The 15,565-nt window shown below is 56.6% G+C and overlaps 1 protein-coding gene across 5 annotated transcripts in view; it reads right to left on the bottom strand.

The window, feature by feature from the left end:
* Positions 1 to 15,565, bottom strand: part of DLGAP4 (DLG associated protein 4) — a 153,100-nt gene that overhangs the window by 37,876 nt on the left and 99,659 nt on the right. Inside the window, exon 1 of one of the 5 annotated variants that reach the window (XM_074842798.1) lies at positions 6,560 to 6,796. The exons of the other annotated variants lie outside the window; for them this stretch is intronic. Coding sequence (XP_074698899.1) covers positions 6,560 to 6,590 — 31 coding nt within the window. The 5' untranslated portion in view covers positions 6,591 to 6,796. Of the gene's footprint in view, positions 1 to 6,559; positions 6,797 to 15,565 lie in introns of those variants that run through there. 5 annotated transcript variants of the gene reach the window in all.

The raw sequence follows: 15,565 nt of genomic DNA, 5'->3' as shown, positions 1-15,565 counted from the left end.
TAAAGCCTGCTGCTATTCAACACCCAAGATGAGAGGTTAGGGAGAGTTTCCTCCACATGCTTGACAGTCCGCTACCTTTCCAGCTCAGCCGCCTCCCCAGGCAGGCTGGGCCGGGAGAGGAGGGGCACGCAGCCTACCCACCCCTGACAGCCGTGTGGGGCTGCCGCTGCTCGGGGCGACCCCGCTCCCACCGCACCCGCGTAAGCTCCGGCCCAGAGGGGCTGCGGGGGTCAGCGCCAGCGCTCCGAGCTCCTTTCCAGCAAGCGGGACGAACGGCAGAGGCCGGAGGCCGAGGTGTCTCTGGATCAGCGCTCCCGGCGCGGCCGCCCTGGAGCGAGGCCCAGGACCCGCCGCCCCGGGCCCGGCCCGCTGCGGGGAGCGCGGCGCCGCCCGGCCCGGCCGCTTACCTCGCCCTACGGCCTGCTGCAAAGAGCGGCGGCCGGAAAGCGCGGGCGGCGCGAGGGGAGCGGCGCGGGCCGGGCCGGGGCCTCGGCCGCCCTCCCGCCGGGCACGGCCCGCTCCGGCCTGGCGGCGGCACCGGCGCTCGGCGGGGGGAGGAGAGGCCCCGCGGCGGAGCCCGGCACCCCCACCCGCCCTCCAGGATCCGCTGCCCGGGTCAGGACAGGGCCCTCCCCAAGGCAGAGCCAGCGGGGCTGGAGCCGCGCAGCATCAGCCACACCGCCGAGTCATGCCAAAGGCTTCCGCGGAGCCCGCAGGAGCGGGGCGGGCTGGCTCGGGGTGATGCAGCCGTCAGAAACCCCCTTCGAGGCACTTCAGACAAGCTCTGGGCATCGCCGAGCTGCAGCCCGCGGCTCCTGCTCGCTGCTGTCCTTGGCCCCCACCACGCCTGCTCTGAGTTAGTTCTTACTCAAAATGCACTGCGCCCCTTTCTGCCTCTGAAGCCTGCAGATTTCTTCAGTCCTGATGGCACGCTGACATTGTCCCCCTGAAGCACTACGAAAAGGAATTAAAGCATCACACAGATGAACAGCCCCAAACCGGGGACACCTCCCAGCCGACAAGCGGGTCAGATGAAGCAGAGCTCTGTCAGACAGACAAGCACATCCACTGGGAGCACACAACTGTGTGCACAACTTGCACAGCTGACAGGGAGCAGCATTTGCACCAGCAATTACACAGGCAAAACAACTGAAGACAGATATTCATACAAGCTTTATGTTTCCCTTCCCCCAAAGACCTGATTTCCCCCCATCAGCCTGATTCAGTATTTGACTCGAACAAGAGCAACTCCTGTGAGAGAGCAGGGCTGTAAGAGCCTGCTTTGGCAGCCTCCCCTTAGCAACCTAGAGCATTTTGCAGCACTCATCTCCAGTAAACACGTTAACAGAGCAGCGATAAAAGCTAATGTGTGGCATAATATCACTATTAGCAGCGGCAGCCTCCAGAATGCCCTAGAAGATTGCAGGGTGACAGTGAGATGCAGACATCTGGAGCCTGGTGCCAAGGGCAAAGGCCAACCGCAGCAGTGCTGTGGCCAAGGCAACAGGCTGCTGGTGAGCAGATCTCTGCTTTCCAGCATCCAGGATTTCCTTGCTCAAGGGCTTGTTCTTGGCACACTGCAAACTTAAGAGCCACTGAAACTCAGTGCTTTTGAATCAAAGTAGCTACTTTGCCCAGGACCAGAGCTCAGGAGGTGAAAGCACTGGCCAACACCCTCTTACTTCCAAGGGATCAGAATAAGCAGCTGTTCAGGTACTGGGAAAAGTTCTCCAGCTCTATTCTATTAGTACCCATCTGCCCTGGAAAGTCCCAGTCCATGCTGTAAAGGCTGGGCATTACACCAGCTCTGCATTGCCAGGCTGCTTGATTTGCTCAGAGTAGCAGTGCTAAGAGGCCAAAATTCCCAGCCCGGGACTGCTGCTGGAGTGGCAGGTCAGACAAGAAAGCACTGGTAGCCATTCAATAGAACGCACCAAAACCTGGAAGAGTTCCTGGACAGAAATGTCATGACTCAGGACCCCATGTTTGGGCCAAGCTGAGAGACTGAGAAAAGCCTCAGGGTTCAAACAACAGAGGGAAGGCTTCCCAACAAAACAGTTACTCAAGTGACCTTACAAGAGGCAAGGGAGACCAGCTCTGCAATAGTGTGCTGGCTCATAAACTGCCTCGACACACGCTGTTCTGCACAAGAGCAGCACTGACTAATCTGGCAGCCGAGGGGGCAGTGGCACAGCTCCTAACAAGGGCCTTCAGAAGAGGGCCCGGGAACCCCCTTGGGGACAACTCCACAGTAGCCTTTGGGACACTTTCTCTAGCTTCAGACAGAGATAGTTGTCTCATGTATAAGGCCTAAGAGGGATGTAATGCTTTAATTTTACAATTTTAACTTTCAATTTAATGCAGCTGTAGACATGCCCACCCTGAGTAGGAAGCTTTAAGCTTGGAGATGCCTCTTGAACACAGCAAATGTCCTGCTGGAGCTCTGTTCAGTTAGACCTTCAACCACTCCCAGAATATAAAAAATAAGACAAATAATTCTTAGAAGTTTTACTAATCTTATGACAAAAACTTGCAATAAAAATTCCCTTTTATCAACTCTTAAATACCTTCCAGCTTTCATCAAATATCACCTTGCACTATGACAGCCCATCAGTAGAAAGGCATATGCAACTTCTAGTCTTTGCTTTAATTCCAGCTCTGACAGACTCGCACCACATGTAAGAATTTACCTTTGAAACATTCACCACTCAAGTTTCTTGGCCAGCTTCAAACTGGAGAGACAACGCAGTAGCTTAAGCTTTGATCTCTTAGAAGTAGGTTCAGAAGAAAAGATCATTGCAGTGAAACCTGGATGCCTTAATGAAGAGTACTAAGACACACAAGACATAGTCAACATGTCCTTGATGTAAATATTAGTGTTAATGTTTAAAATTTATGCATCTTTACACTGTTCCTCTTTTGAGCACTGCTGTCTGCTGCAGCAAGCTACGGCCTGTCTCAGACAAGTCCCTTTTAAAGAGACTGTTTTAATTTTCTTGATGTTGCCAGAAGAGCTGACAAACTTAACCCCCAGAAACACTGCACAGCAGTGAGGATAACCAAGATCCCGTGTGCACCATCTGCTAAGATGAAGCAGTAGCAGGCAGGCTGCAGCACTCATGGAGGTATCAGACATCCTTCTTGCACCCCAGTATGTGTGGGTACCCCCCTGCCTTTACTGGCAATTTCACAGCACAAGACCAAGCCCACCACCAAGAACCCCAGAGGGAAGTAGGAGAGAATTGGAACTCAGCAGTCTTCCTTCACAGTATTTAATTGTTGCAAGGAAGTTTGGGAGGAGGCCTGGCAGCACATAACCCACAGCCCTGTCCTCTACAGAAATCAGAGTCCCTGGCCCTGGGGGACCAGTACTTCCCCCAGGTCTGCTTGTCATAGCAGCCTACACTGTGGTGTGTAGACACTGGTACTGCCCTACCTTGTGTTGCCCATAGAATTAGTGATCAGACTTACATGGCATGGACAGATGTATCTGAGCTGTTTTCCGTGGAAATTACAAGTGCTTTTGAAACAGTGCCTGTCAGATTTACAAGCCAATACCCTGGCAGACCAGTAAGTTAAGCACAGGGCTAATGCCCAGGTCAGGTCTTCAGCCATGGGGCTGTTGTTCCTCTTGCCCACTGCTTCACCAGGGGACAGAAGGTTGACTTAATCTGCACCAAAGGGCCAGCAATTCATTAATTTTGCAAGACAAATTGAAGTGGACAGAATTTCTACTCCCCTCATTAACTAGCCCATCTGCAAATAGTTTAACTTCCACTTGTTTAAAGGCAGATTATGTCAAACACCCTGGTGTCATTCTGTCCCCTACTTCTCCCTCTCCAGGTGGCAGGCTGGCATGGAGACCAGGAGAGAAGGGAAGGATAAACTCATTCTTTTGTGAGCTCTTCCAGAGCTTCTTCACCATTCTCAACCCCCAGCCCGACAGCCTTCACAGAACTTGATCCAACCACCTGAACTCTTAATCGCAATCACACAATTTCTCCCCTCCCTTTTAAAATCTGCTCTGATAGGAAACACACTGACAACTTTTCACTGCAGAAATTGAAGTGCATTTTTCTTGAACAAGGCCACCCGCCTGCACAGCCTTAATCCTTCCAGCTCACATATGTTACTGTAACTTGCACCGCACTGAATTCAATTATGCCTCCTCAATCCATTAAAAAATATTTGAGGCGGTTGCACAGGTTGCACAGAGAAAAAGTATCAGCTGAGACGACAAAAACAAGCCCTGCGGCAGCATGGTTTTGCAGCCTTACTTCTGCAGGCAGGCATGTGGTGTATTATTGGGAAAATTGTCACAGAGTAACTTTTACAGGGTCTGGTGAATAGTTCACTCCAAACTATTGGAGTCTGGACTGAAACAACAGGAAAATCTATACAGAAGACAAGAACTGACACAGTTATTTGTAAGTGCCTGGCAGTTATTAGTTATCCATTAAAAGCTTTTTAAGTTATATTGCTCTGGCAGCACGCACAGCTAAGAATGAGCTCACGGAACAGCAGGTCTCCCATGCATTACACATTAGGCTGGAGCAGCAGATGAATAACCTTGAGCTAAGTAGTCAGAAGTGTCCACAAATCTAAACTGCATGCACAGATTAAGCAACTGACTATCCAACTACTGACTCACACACAGCTGCGAAGCAAAATGCAAGCTCTCCCCAGCAGCTGACAATGCTTGCCCCGTCAGCTAGCAGGCTGGGACACCAGCTACAGCCGATCGAGTTCCACAAAGGTACCTCTTGGCCTCAGAGTGCTCTGGGGTTTGCCAAATCCCATCTTATTATCAGTATTCTCCAGATAGTCAAATCCATATATAAGAGAAATTAAGTTCCTCCATTTACCACCTTTGCTGAGCAGGATCTGGCAGAGGCTGCACAGGGTCTTCTTGTCCTTTCAAAACCAGCACAGTGCATAGTAGTCACACCCCAGCACTTCAAGTTACAGATCCCAGGGCCCTCAGCTACACCAAAAACTTACACTGCCACTACAGAAGTGGAACAGAAGTAGCAAACTATAGATGCGAAACCGGCATATAGCAGTTTAGCATTTGCACCTTAAAGATGAGCTTTTAGGTTTTCCGTGACTGCAACACGTCAGACAAATTCTGCAGATACCTTTCTGCTGAATATTTGGGTACTACTGCAGAGTACACACACAAGTTATCTTAATCTGAAAGTCAAGCAGGCTAGATCTGATAGCTAGTTACGCTTACTTTCTTCCACACGTTCAAGAATGTGTAACTTCATAGCACCAAATTCCTGTTGAAGAGCAATTACCAGCTAAGTAATTTGGACCCTCTGGAGTCAAGTCTGCCAACTTACACGACTTGGCAATCTGGCTTGTTATCATCCCACATGATTGGAATTTATTTTCGGATCCAATGCCACATGCTGTGGGGTTTTTTTCCTTTTCTTCTTTTCCTCCCCCAAGTGGCAAGTTACAGCCCAGGATTCAGAGATCCTAATTCCATTCCTGTCTCAAACACACATTTCCTGCACAACCTGGGGTCAAGGTCTGTACTGCTGTAGAATATTAGTCCTATCAACAGCATCCTGGAAATAATCCTCCTCTTTGAAGCGCTTAACAAAGACAGGAGTAGAAATTAATAGCTACATTTACTTACAGCTGAAAGCCAGCTGTAACATCCCCACCCTCCAAGGCAGCACAGGGATCCCCGAGCTACACCTGCAGCCAGACTCCGGGGCATTCCGCCCAAACCCTCAGACAAGGTAGGGCAGCTCAAGGCTGACGTGCAACACCAGGTAGCCTCAGCCAGGATCTGTTCTCCCAGGCTAAAAAAGAGACTTTTCAAAGCCTGCTCTGGACAGGAGGTGCCAGCTTGCTGCGCTGCTAAATGTCAGCCTTCAGCAGCGACGGGCGCTGAAGCTTCGTGCCTCACCCAGACAATACCCTTTTCTTCTCGAGGGAGGAAGAATCCGAACACCACCGTAAGGAAAGTGTCAGTGCTCCCTGGGGGAGAACACGTTTAGTGATCACTATTTAATTTCCTCCAGCACCTCGGGGCTCCTCAAAGGCCTTGAGCACCGGCCTGGGGACCCAGCCTGACCCGCCACGACCCCGGGTACCGGGACGCGGGGGCTCGGCGTTGCAGCCAAGCGGGGCGGCCGCTCCCCGGCCAAGGCGGGGGGGGGGCGAGCAGCTGCTCGGCAGGGAAGCAGCGCTCACCTCCGCCCTCCACGGGCGCGGGGCCCGGCTCCTCCCGCGGGGCCGCGGACCCCCACGCAGCGAAGGCGGCATGCGTGGCAGGACGGGGCAGCCCCCCCCAAGACAAGCGCGGAGGCAGCAGGAGCCCTCCCGCCGCGGCCACCCAGCACCCCCCACCCACCCCCCCACGGAGGGCCGAGACGCGCGTGGGAAGCGGAAGCGCCACCTGCGATCCCGGCGGGGCGGCGGGCCCGGCAAGCGGCGGCAGCAGCAGCAGGCAGGCAGGCAGGGCGCGGCACCCCCGCCGCGGAGCCATGCAGGGCCCGGCCCGGCCCCCCGCCCGCCCGCCGCGCCCCGGGCAGTCACTCACATTGCTTGAGGAGCTCCAGACACAAAGCCATGGGAGACACAAAGGAGGGGCGGAGGGGACCGGAGAGACGGGGGGGGCCGCGGGGCGGGGGCGCTCGGCGCGGCCTCGGGTCCCGCCGAGGGGAGGACGGGCCGTGCACCGGCGAGGGGGAAGGACGGGCCGCGGGCTGGGGCCGCGCCGGGCTGCTCCTGCGGCCGCGGGCGAGAGGAGGGAGGAGACGCGCGGAGGCCACCGCCGCACTCACCGCGCCCGCCCGCCGCTCCGGCTGCGCCCCGCGGGCGGGGCCGCGCCTTAAACCGCCGCCCCGCCCCGCCCCGCCCCGCCCCGCGCGTCACCGCCCGCCCCGCCCCGCCCCGCGCAGGCGCGGCCCCGCCCCGCCGCCCCGCGGCGGCTCCCCCACGGCCGGGCGCGGTCACGCGTGTCCCGCCGCCGCCGCCCGCGGGCCCCGGGCGGTGGCCGGGACCGAAGCGACCGGGCGCGTCTCAAGCGTTAAACCGGGATCCCCGCGACCCGCCCGCTGCAGACGCGGGGGGAGAGGCGGGGACAGAGGCGGCGGCTGCCGCTCCCCCGCGGACCCGCTGCGGGTGGCAGCCCCGTGCGTGGCAGGAGCGGGGGAGCCAAACGCTGCAGAACAAAGCGGGCGCCTCTCCCACCCCCACGCGGGAGCTTTGTCTCCCCGTCACAGCCGCGGGAGCCACGGTGACATTTTCCCCAGCACGGCCCCGTCCCTCACCCCCACACGAAAGTGGCTTTGGCTGAAAGGCCACCCCGCCCCCCGCCTGGGTGGGGGCACCCCGAGCTGGGAGGGGGGTGCGGGGGCTGCGGGCGATGCTCCGGCGGCACCCACCCTGCTGCAGGACTGCTCCGTGTCAGCGGGAGGAGTCTGCAGCGCCGAGACAAATAAATGGAAAAGAAAACAGCGGGGAAGTGGATGTTTCCCTGGGTGGATGTTTCCTGCCGGTCACAGATTTGCCAGCCAAGCTCCATCCTGCTGGGCACTGATTTCTGCTTCACCGGGTGATGTTGCTGTGCCTGGTGCCTGTGTTTTGTGCCTCCCTGTTAGGCTGCCTGAGCAGGGAGGATGGAGGATGGACGCGCGGAGGGGAGCAAGGCTGGTGCAGCTTGCGGGCCGCAGGGAGAGCCTGTCTGGGCAGAGCCGTGCCGGGCTTGGCACCCTGGGCACAGACGTGCTGGGTGCTGGAGCCACGTCCAGCTCCATCCCTCCAATCCTGCCTTGAAACATCCGGAGCTGAGCATGAGACTCGCCCAGACTGTGGGGCAGGGGTGACCTCCGCGAGGCCAGAGCCACGCCGCGCAGAGAGCTGAGGCGAGACGGGGCAGCGGTGCCCGCGAGCCCAGTGTGGCGTGGGTGCTGCCTAACGGCGCTGCCACCGGCCTCCGACAGGGCTTGTGGCTTTGCAGGCAGCGGCGATGCCGCGTGGCTCCCGCCAGGAGCACGTGTGCTGCCCCAGCTCCTCACTGTTACCATCAGTCCTTGGATGCTCTGATTTATTTATGACTGGCTGGGTTCACGGCACGCAGTGCAGAAGGGCTCGTCTGCAGCACGGAGAGATGAAAGCGCCTTGGGGAAACACCGCACTGAGCTCACGCGCCGAGGGCTCCGGCAGGCAGGGCTGAGCCACCACCACCCTCGGCGTGTAGTGATGGAATCGCTGTGGATGTGCTGCTTCTGCTCTGGAAAACAGAGCAGCACACTGGGGCCGAAGGAGAATCTTGCCAGACAGTCAGCCCTGAGGCTTGGGACCTGCAGCCCAGGGCCTCTCCCCTCCCCTGCCTACCAAGGAAAACAAGAAAACTTGTTTTCAGTTCAACTGCTTCCAGGCTTGGGAGTGGTGAGCAGCTCTGGAGTGAGAGCCCCTCATCCACACGGGCTGTGAGCGGCTCTGCGAAGCTCTGAGCCAATCTCTTCCTGAATCCTCAGGAATACCCACATCGCGGCTCAACAGATGGAAAAGTAATGGAAAAGCATGAAGGAGAGGAAAAGCAACTGAGAACAAGAGAAACACACACAAAGAAATCCTCATTTGCCTGCGCTGTCTGAAATCTTGCAAATGCTCAGGCCTGGGTGCACAGCCTTACTAAACCTCATCCAGCCCCGCTGAGTCCTGGCACGTGCGTGTGTCTTAGTTAAGACCATTGTCGGTGGTTGCTGGGCTGCTCCAGCGATGGCACGAGCCCTGTGGCCACCGAGGGAGAGGCAGAGAGGTGCAGAGGGATACAAAGTGGCATCTGTGATTGCCTGGCGCCAGGGCAGCTCCGTGCTCACCCGGTTCACACGGATGGCAGCAGGGCCAGCGTGCTGGGACGCTGCCGGGCCCCTCAGCCTAAGAAGAGACCTTGGGTGTCTGCCATACCTGGCACATCGCTCTCCAACCAGCGCGGCCGCATGGGCTGAGCACTACACCATGCACATGCTCCCTGCTGCTGCTCTCCCAGAGCCCCCAACCAAACTGAGACAACTCTTGGTGCTTTGGTTTCTCCTCTCCACTACTGCCTCCCTTTCCTGCCATCAAGGCTGATTAAAGCAAGCAACAAGAAGGACTTTGCCTTCTGACCATAATACCAAAGGAAAATGCTGGCAGCTGTCTCTACTCCTTTGTAGGTGGCCCCTGCTGGGAGAAGGCAGGATTGGCCAGGACCTGGGAGCTGTGCTCGCTTCCTAGTATTAAGTTCATGGGCAGCTGTTTCCACCTCCCCTGCTCCTGCTTGTGTCGGCCCAGCAGCACGTGCAGGCTGCAGCTCCCCCCTTCCTGGGGATCTGGGCAAATGCCATTTCCGTGGGGCTCAAACTCATTGCACTCGTTCCTGGGTGCCAGAGAGACACGTGCGCACAGCAGGCAGCAGCAAGAGAGCTTGCTGGGCTGGGTGCTGCCTGTAGTAGAGCTGAAACCTGGCAGCAAGGAGCACCAAGCTTTGCTGAGGCAGAAGGATGGAGATATTTTGGTTTTGACGGTGGAGTTGGAGAGTGGGGTTGTAGCCATGGTACAGGCTTCCTGGGGAAAAGGGAGTGCTGTCTGGGCACAGGGCTTGGTAGTGGAGTTTCCATAATGTCAAGGAAAAGATTAGAGGTGAAAAATGAACAGGTAAGCGTGGAGAGAAACAGTTGTCATAAACTTCTTTGTGTCCTACAGACATATGAATAGATCATGGAACATGTATATGTACCCTTTTTTTCCATTACAAACACCAATGGAGCATGCAACAGAAATCTTACCCTGGCATGTGCACACGCACACACACACACACACACACACACACTCTCCCCCCATCTCTCTAATCCCTTTCCTGCTGGTATGTCAGAGAAAGCTATTTCTGGAACGTGAAATCTAGGTCAAAAAGAAGGAGAAAATCTGAAGGGAATGATAACAGTCTCTCTCCTCAAAGGCCGTATGGGGTCAGCTCTGTCTGATACGATTAGCCAAGGGGCCACAGTGGTGCTTTACTCCTCAGCTGTGGCTGCTCACACACAGGCTGGACGATGTGTCCTGCTCTGGTTTGGTTTTTCCTTTGCCTTTGCACCACTACTTTTTCCCCACAAAGAAGGGAAGGCCATGACAGCCAAGAGAGGAGAGGAGCAGAACTTGCCTTCCTACCCAGAGACCAGGTAGTCACTGCGCACAGAGGAGGAGGAAGAGAAGGAGGAAGGGTGTCTGTATCCATCCCTCACAAGCCAGCGCCACGTGACTTTCCCAGAAGCTGTGGAATCTCATCCCACAGTGTACCAGCCCTTGGGGATTTGGTCAGCATGATGCTGCTTTGTGCTGTGACACTGCATGGAGTTGTGCAGGCACTTTGTCTTTCCTCTGCTAAGCACAACCATGCTCCCCCTGCAAGAACATCAGTGCCAGGGGACCAGGCTGGGATCTGCCTTCTCCCCGGGGCAGGGCAGGGTTCCCAGCCCAGCGATGGTCCTGGGAGCCATCTCTCTAATTTAGTGATGAACAGACAAAAAAAGCAATACAAAGAAGACAGAAAGCAGGTTGGGGGCAGAAGGGTGGCTATTCTGTCATGACTTTAGGGAGTATCTCTCCCAGGTAGTGTTCTCATGTCCAGCCTGGGCTTGGCAAAGCTCTGGCATATGGATGGGCATAAGGTATGTGCAGCCCTGGCAGTTGTTCATGGGAATGCTGGTGGCTCTCAAGGACAAGCCTCATGCCTGGCTCTGGTTGAGGTCCAGGCTGGCCTGAAGGACTGGACTTCCTAGAGCTCCTTCTGCTCCAGGTTCCTGTGCTGGGCTGAGCTGGGAGCCTGCAGCCAGAGCTGCCATCACAGCATCAGCAGAAAGGGAGAACTGGAGGGTCCCTGCCCTCCAGAGCTCACACTCTCAGGGACATCTTGACCATTGGTAAGCCAGGTCGACAGAGACAGCCCAGTCCTGGAGGAGGAGGCAGAGCTGGATTCTCTGGCCTCTCCAAAAGAGATTTGGGCATGGGATAAGGAGCTGGGCACCTGGACTTTCTGGGAACAGGCTGCTGAATCCCAGGGCAGGATGCTCTGAGCAGCGGTGATGTTACCAGATGGCATAGGGAGGACTGGGAAGAGCTCAAGTAGGAACTGGCTTGGTATGAGCTTTCCCTGCTGTCACTGGTGCATTGGGTGGAGGCTGGGCTGGGGTCTCCACACTGGGGATTCTGACCTCCTTTTGCTGTGCTTTGCTCATCTCTTCTTTCCTGTTTCCCCTGGACATCAAATATTCAGCTCTGTATTGCAAGCAGTCTGTTAAGCAAGTAATTCCCAGTGCTGCTTCTAATAAGAAGGAGCCGGGGCTGGGGAGCCCTTTGTAATGCTCAGGAGCCGGCGCGGCTGTCGGCTGAACGCCTGGCAATTAGATGAATAGGTTTCACTGGGGCTTTTGAGTCTCCAGCTTGGGCTTCGCAAGGCACAAAGCTTTGTTTAAGGTTGATCAAGGGCAGCTCATCATCTGTTTTGCTGGTTGTCAAATGGGAGCTAATTGCCTTGTAATGTACGAGTGACACAGGCGGTTTGTGGGAGGAACTGGCTTGTCAGAGGTGTGACAGCTGTCAAGGCTCTGCCACCCAGCTGTGCTCCCCGCACAGACCCCGGCACTGGCAGCCCTCTGCGAAATGGAGCTCGCTGCACCTCCTCGTGCCCTCAGCTGGTGGCTGAATCCCTTTGCTTTATCAGTCAACCCCCACGCTCTCCTCAAAGAATGAGAAGCCTGTGTCAGTCACAACACTGCTGCTGCTGGTGCCTCTTTAGGATGTGTCCCTACAGAGAAGAAACACGATCCCCCTCTCAGGGACCAGGTGTGTGATGGAACAGTTCCTCTGGGCTGGTGCACGGGTGCTGGTGCAGGAGCATGTCTGTGGGAAGGGAACAGATGAGGGCTCTCAGTTGTTTCACCCCAGAGCCCTGTGTGGAGCAGAGGCCATGAGCAACCATTAGACCTGCGGATAATGGTGCACCCACTTCTCTTCTCTCTATCGGTCCAGAATGATGCCATCAAGATGAGAGGTACCAATCTGCTGCTCGGGAGGCCCCTCTCATACAACACCAACCAATAAAAGCCTCAGTGATGCACACTTGCAGGGGGAACTGAGCCTGGGTGGCTGATTAAAGGTGTGACTGCCATCCAGATATGCCTCCTGCCTTCCCCATCGTGCACACGCACAAACACAGATGCTCCTCTCTGCTTCCCACACCCCCTCTGTCAAAAACGTTTCCCTCTCCAAGCCCCAGCAGCCAATGCAAAGGACCGGAGGATATTCTGAAAATCAGCAGATCTCTGCTGGGTCATGTCAGAGAGAGGTGGCAACCAGTACTTTTGAAAGCCCCCTCTGTGCTACGCCTGTTGTTGCTTCCTGGTGTTAGCAGCGTCGAGCTCAGCATCGGCCATACTGCCAGCAAGGAGCAGGGGTGGGCTTGCAGGTGAGCCAGGGTGGGAAGAGTGTGGGACAGAAGCAGAGCAGAGAGGGTGGTAGGAAGGAGGGATGGGGCTGAGCAAGCAGCCCGTCCCTCTCAGGGTATCTCCTTCAGTCCCTGCCTCATCCTGTGGACTTTGACTGTGATAACCCTGGAGCACAGACCACTGGAGGGGACACATGAGGGCATGGGCATGTGTCTGGGTAGGAGGGCCTGGAGCCTGCATGAAGGCTGACGGTGCCCCCCTTCCCATTCTCCCCTCTGCTGGGATGGGGCTCCACCCTGGGTCCCACCAACAGCCCGCTCCTGCGCTCCGGCAGCTTTGCCCACAGCAGATATGCTATGCCTGCTCTGAAATCCCCCCATAGCTCTGTGGTTCAGTGCCAGAGCTCATGCCAAGAGCAACCTGCCCCGCTGGACCTGACCCCAGCGTCCCCGTGGGTGACAGGGCTTGCTGTCTGCCTCCATGCTGCCAGCAGCACTGTACAACCCTGGTGAGAGATGCCGGACTCCTCCTGCCCGCTCTGGTGTCTGCCTGGCATGATGTCCAGGTACCGCCATGTCCGGGAGCACTAAGGCATCACCTTTTCTAATCAGTTCCCAAAACTGTTCCTGGGATGGGACCCCTCAGCTCCTTGCACCCTGCGTTATGGCCAAGCCTCACCTGGAGCACTGAGGCTGGCCAGGAGTTGAGAAGGACACAGGCTGCCTTGAAGAAAATGATGCAAAAGTGATGCAGATCAAGTGACTTGGAGCGTCATGGAGAGGTAACAAGTTTATCTTCTGGCAAGGGCCTGCCAACCTCCCTGAGCATCTCTCTGGAGACTGCTCCCACTCTCTGGTGCCCCAGGAGGGCCTTGCCTCAGCCAAAATGCTGCAGTCAGAGCAGAGCTGCTCCTCACGCTGCAGCTTTGCACAGCTGAACCTGTCAGCTCTACTCAGGCCTTCAGGAGCCATTTGCAGAAGCAGCATCTCCAGAGCAATGATCCTCCCTGCTACCCACAGCCCTTGCACGCATTTTCCAGGAGAGGCAAGGACCACTGGGGACTGAAGCCACTGCTGCAGATCGTGCTTTGGTAAAGGCAGCCACAGGTGGAGCCTGGCTGCACCAAAACTGTCCCTGGGCCAGGGCAGTGCTGGTCTCTGCAGTGGGAAGCCAGCACCAGCTCATTTTTGGATGCGACAGAAAATCAGCTCTTGCATCTCTTTCCTCCTGGGCCTTCCCAGTGCTGCGAGGTCTGAGCAGCCCTCGCCATTCGTTGCTGTCTTGAGCCACTGACCATCTTGGCAAAATTATATCCTGGGGCAGAGCACTTGCCTTTCCTTGCGTCCCGCCCGGGTGCTGAATGCACGGGGTGTTCACAGGAGCCTCCTCCGGCAGCACTGCGGGTGGGCATGGCAGTCCTGCCAGGGAGCGAAGGCAGCCCCGACTCATCCGAGAGGTGCTGGGTGCTCTGGCCACTGGGGAATTGGGAGCTTGGCACGTGGGAGAGCCAGCTCTGGCCAGACGTTTGGCAAAGGGACCCGCTCTGCTGTGATGCTGGGAGCTGCCTCCTGGGAGAGACAGCCTGGCTGGTGAGAAACACCAGCTGAACGGGGCTGCCTGCAGCCTCGCCCCTACTCCAGGCGATGGAGTCAATCCTGACTAACATTGGAGGGAGAGGCCAGGCTCTTGTCTCATACAGTAATTACTAATCAAAAGAGCAAGGCCTGGAATGAATAATGCCCGCATCCAGCACCAGGCGGGGTGTCTGGAGTTGGGTATAATGCTGCTCAGTGTACCAAGGCTGCAGCGTGCTGGGCTCTGGGGCTTGGGAAGGCTTGTAAGTGCCTTGAAATTCAGAGCAAGACCTGTTTTTACCCCACACCAGGGATGTTGGGGTCTCTTATCTATGTATACCTGATGGAGAGGGGCAAATAGGACTTGATTCTTTTCTGTCTCTGGGATAGAAAGCAGTTGGAGCCAGTCCAGCTGAAGGATGAACTCCCAGCATCTCACTGTCAGAAGATTTTGAAAGACTAGTCTCTAGGCAGCAGCCTGAGGGCTGGGTGCACCAGGGTGATGCTGTCTGCCCGTAGCCTCTCCTGCCCTGCCTGCAGGGGAAGGGACCAGGCTGTGAGTGCTGTGAGCCCAGCACACAGCACCACTCAGCCTCTGCACGGAGCTGGGCTTGTCACCTGGATGGCACAGGAGCCACGCTGGCGAGCCCGGCCTTTGGCATGCCACTGCCTGGGCTGCGCTGCTCAGGTGCGGGCTGGCCGGCATCCTGCCCTCACTGGCTGCGGCTCAAAATCACAAACCCTGTGGATCTGGAGGAGGCAAATCTGCACCATTCTCTTTTTCCCCCAGATCTGATCCCCCGGACATGTTTCTAGGAGTTCTGCTGTGTGCGGGAGCCTGTGAAGAAGTTCATGGTGAACCCCAAAGCTGTTTCACACCTTCATCACCGAGGGATGGAGACCGATGCCTTCTGCCCTCCCTCCTCCCATCGGCCCCAATTTCTGCCTCTGGCAGACCCTGAGACACGTGTACTGGTGTGTGCTCAGACCCTGGGGAAGCTGGTGCAGAGTCTCTGATAGACATTTTTGTTCCCAAGAGTTTCAGAGAGAGGTCAAACCTGTCAACTATAGACTGGACTGGGGTAGTAAGATATGCACAGTGGAGAGGAGGAGGAGGAAGATGGAAGGTATTGATAACGTAGGGCAGCAGGGCTGCTTGCCTGTGCTGCAGGTTCCCGCAGCCCCGCAGGACTTCAGGCAGAGAGGGCAGCCAGTGCTCCTGGGCAAGGCGGGTGTCCCGCAGGGTGCTCCCAGCCGCAGCAACCCAGATGGGTTTGGCTTGACCAGGTGAAGACTTCGAGCTCTGCCAGGCCTCTGCAGGTCGCATCAGCCGTGCCAGCCAGATCCCAGCAACCAGAGCCTGTCTGCCATCTCAGCGCCCACATCCAGAGATCCAGCCCCGGTCATCCTCATGTCATGCCTGGCTGCTGGCCTCTGGCACAGAGCAACCCCCGTACGTCCACAAAAGTCTTGGAGAACCGTGGCTGGAGATACAGGTATCTGAGCCCAGTGCCTGCCAGGCTGCAGTATCCCCTGTCCTCG

The sequence above is a fragment of the Strix aluco genome, chromosome 17 (assembly GCF_031877795.1).
Source record: "Strix aluco isolate bStrAlu1 chromosome 17, bStrAlu1.hap1, whole genome shotgun sequence".
Lineage (NCBI taxonomy): Eukaryota > Metazoa > Chordata > Aves > Strigiformes > Strigidae > Strix > Strix aluco.
Note: the sequence above shows the minus strand (reverse complement) of the source record. Positions and strands in the feature narration are given on the sequence as shown.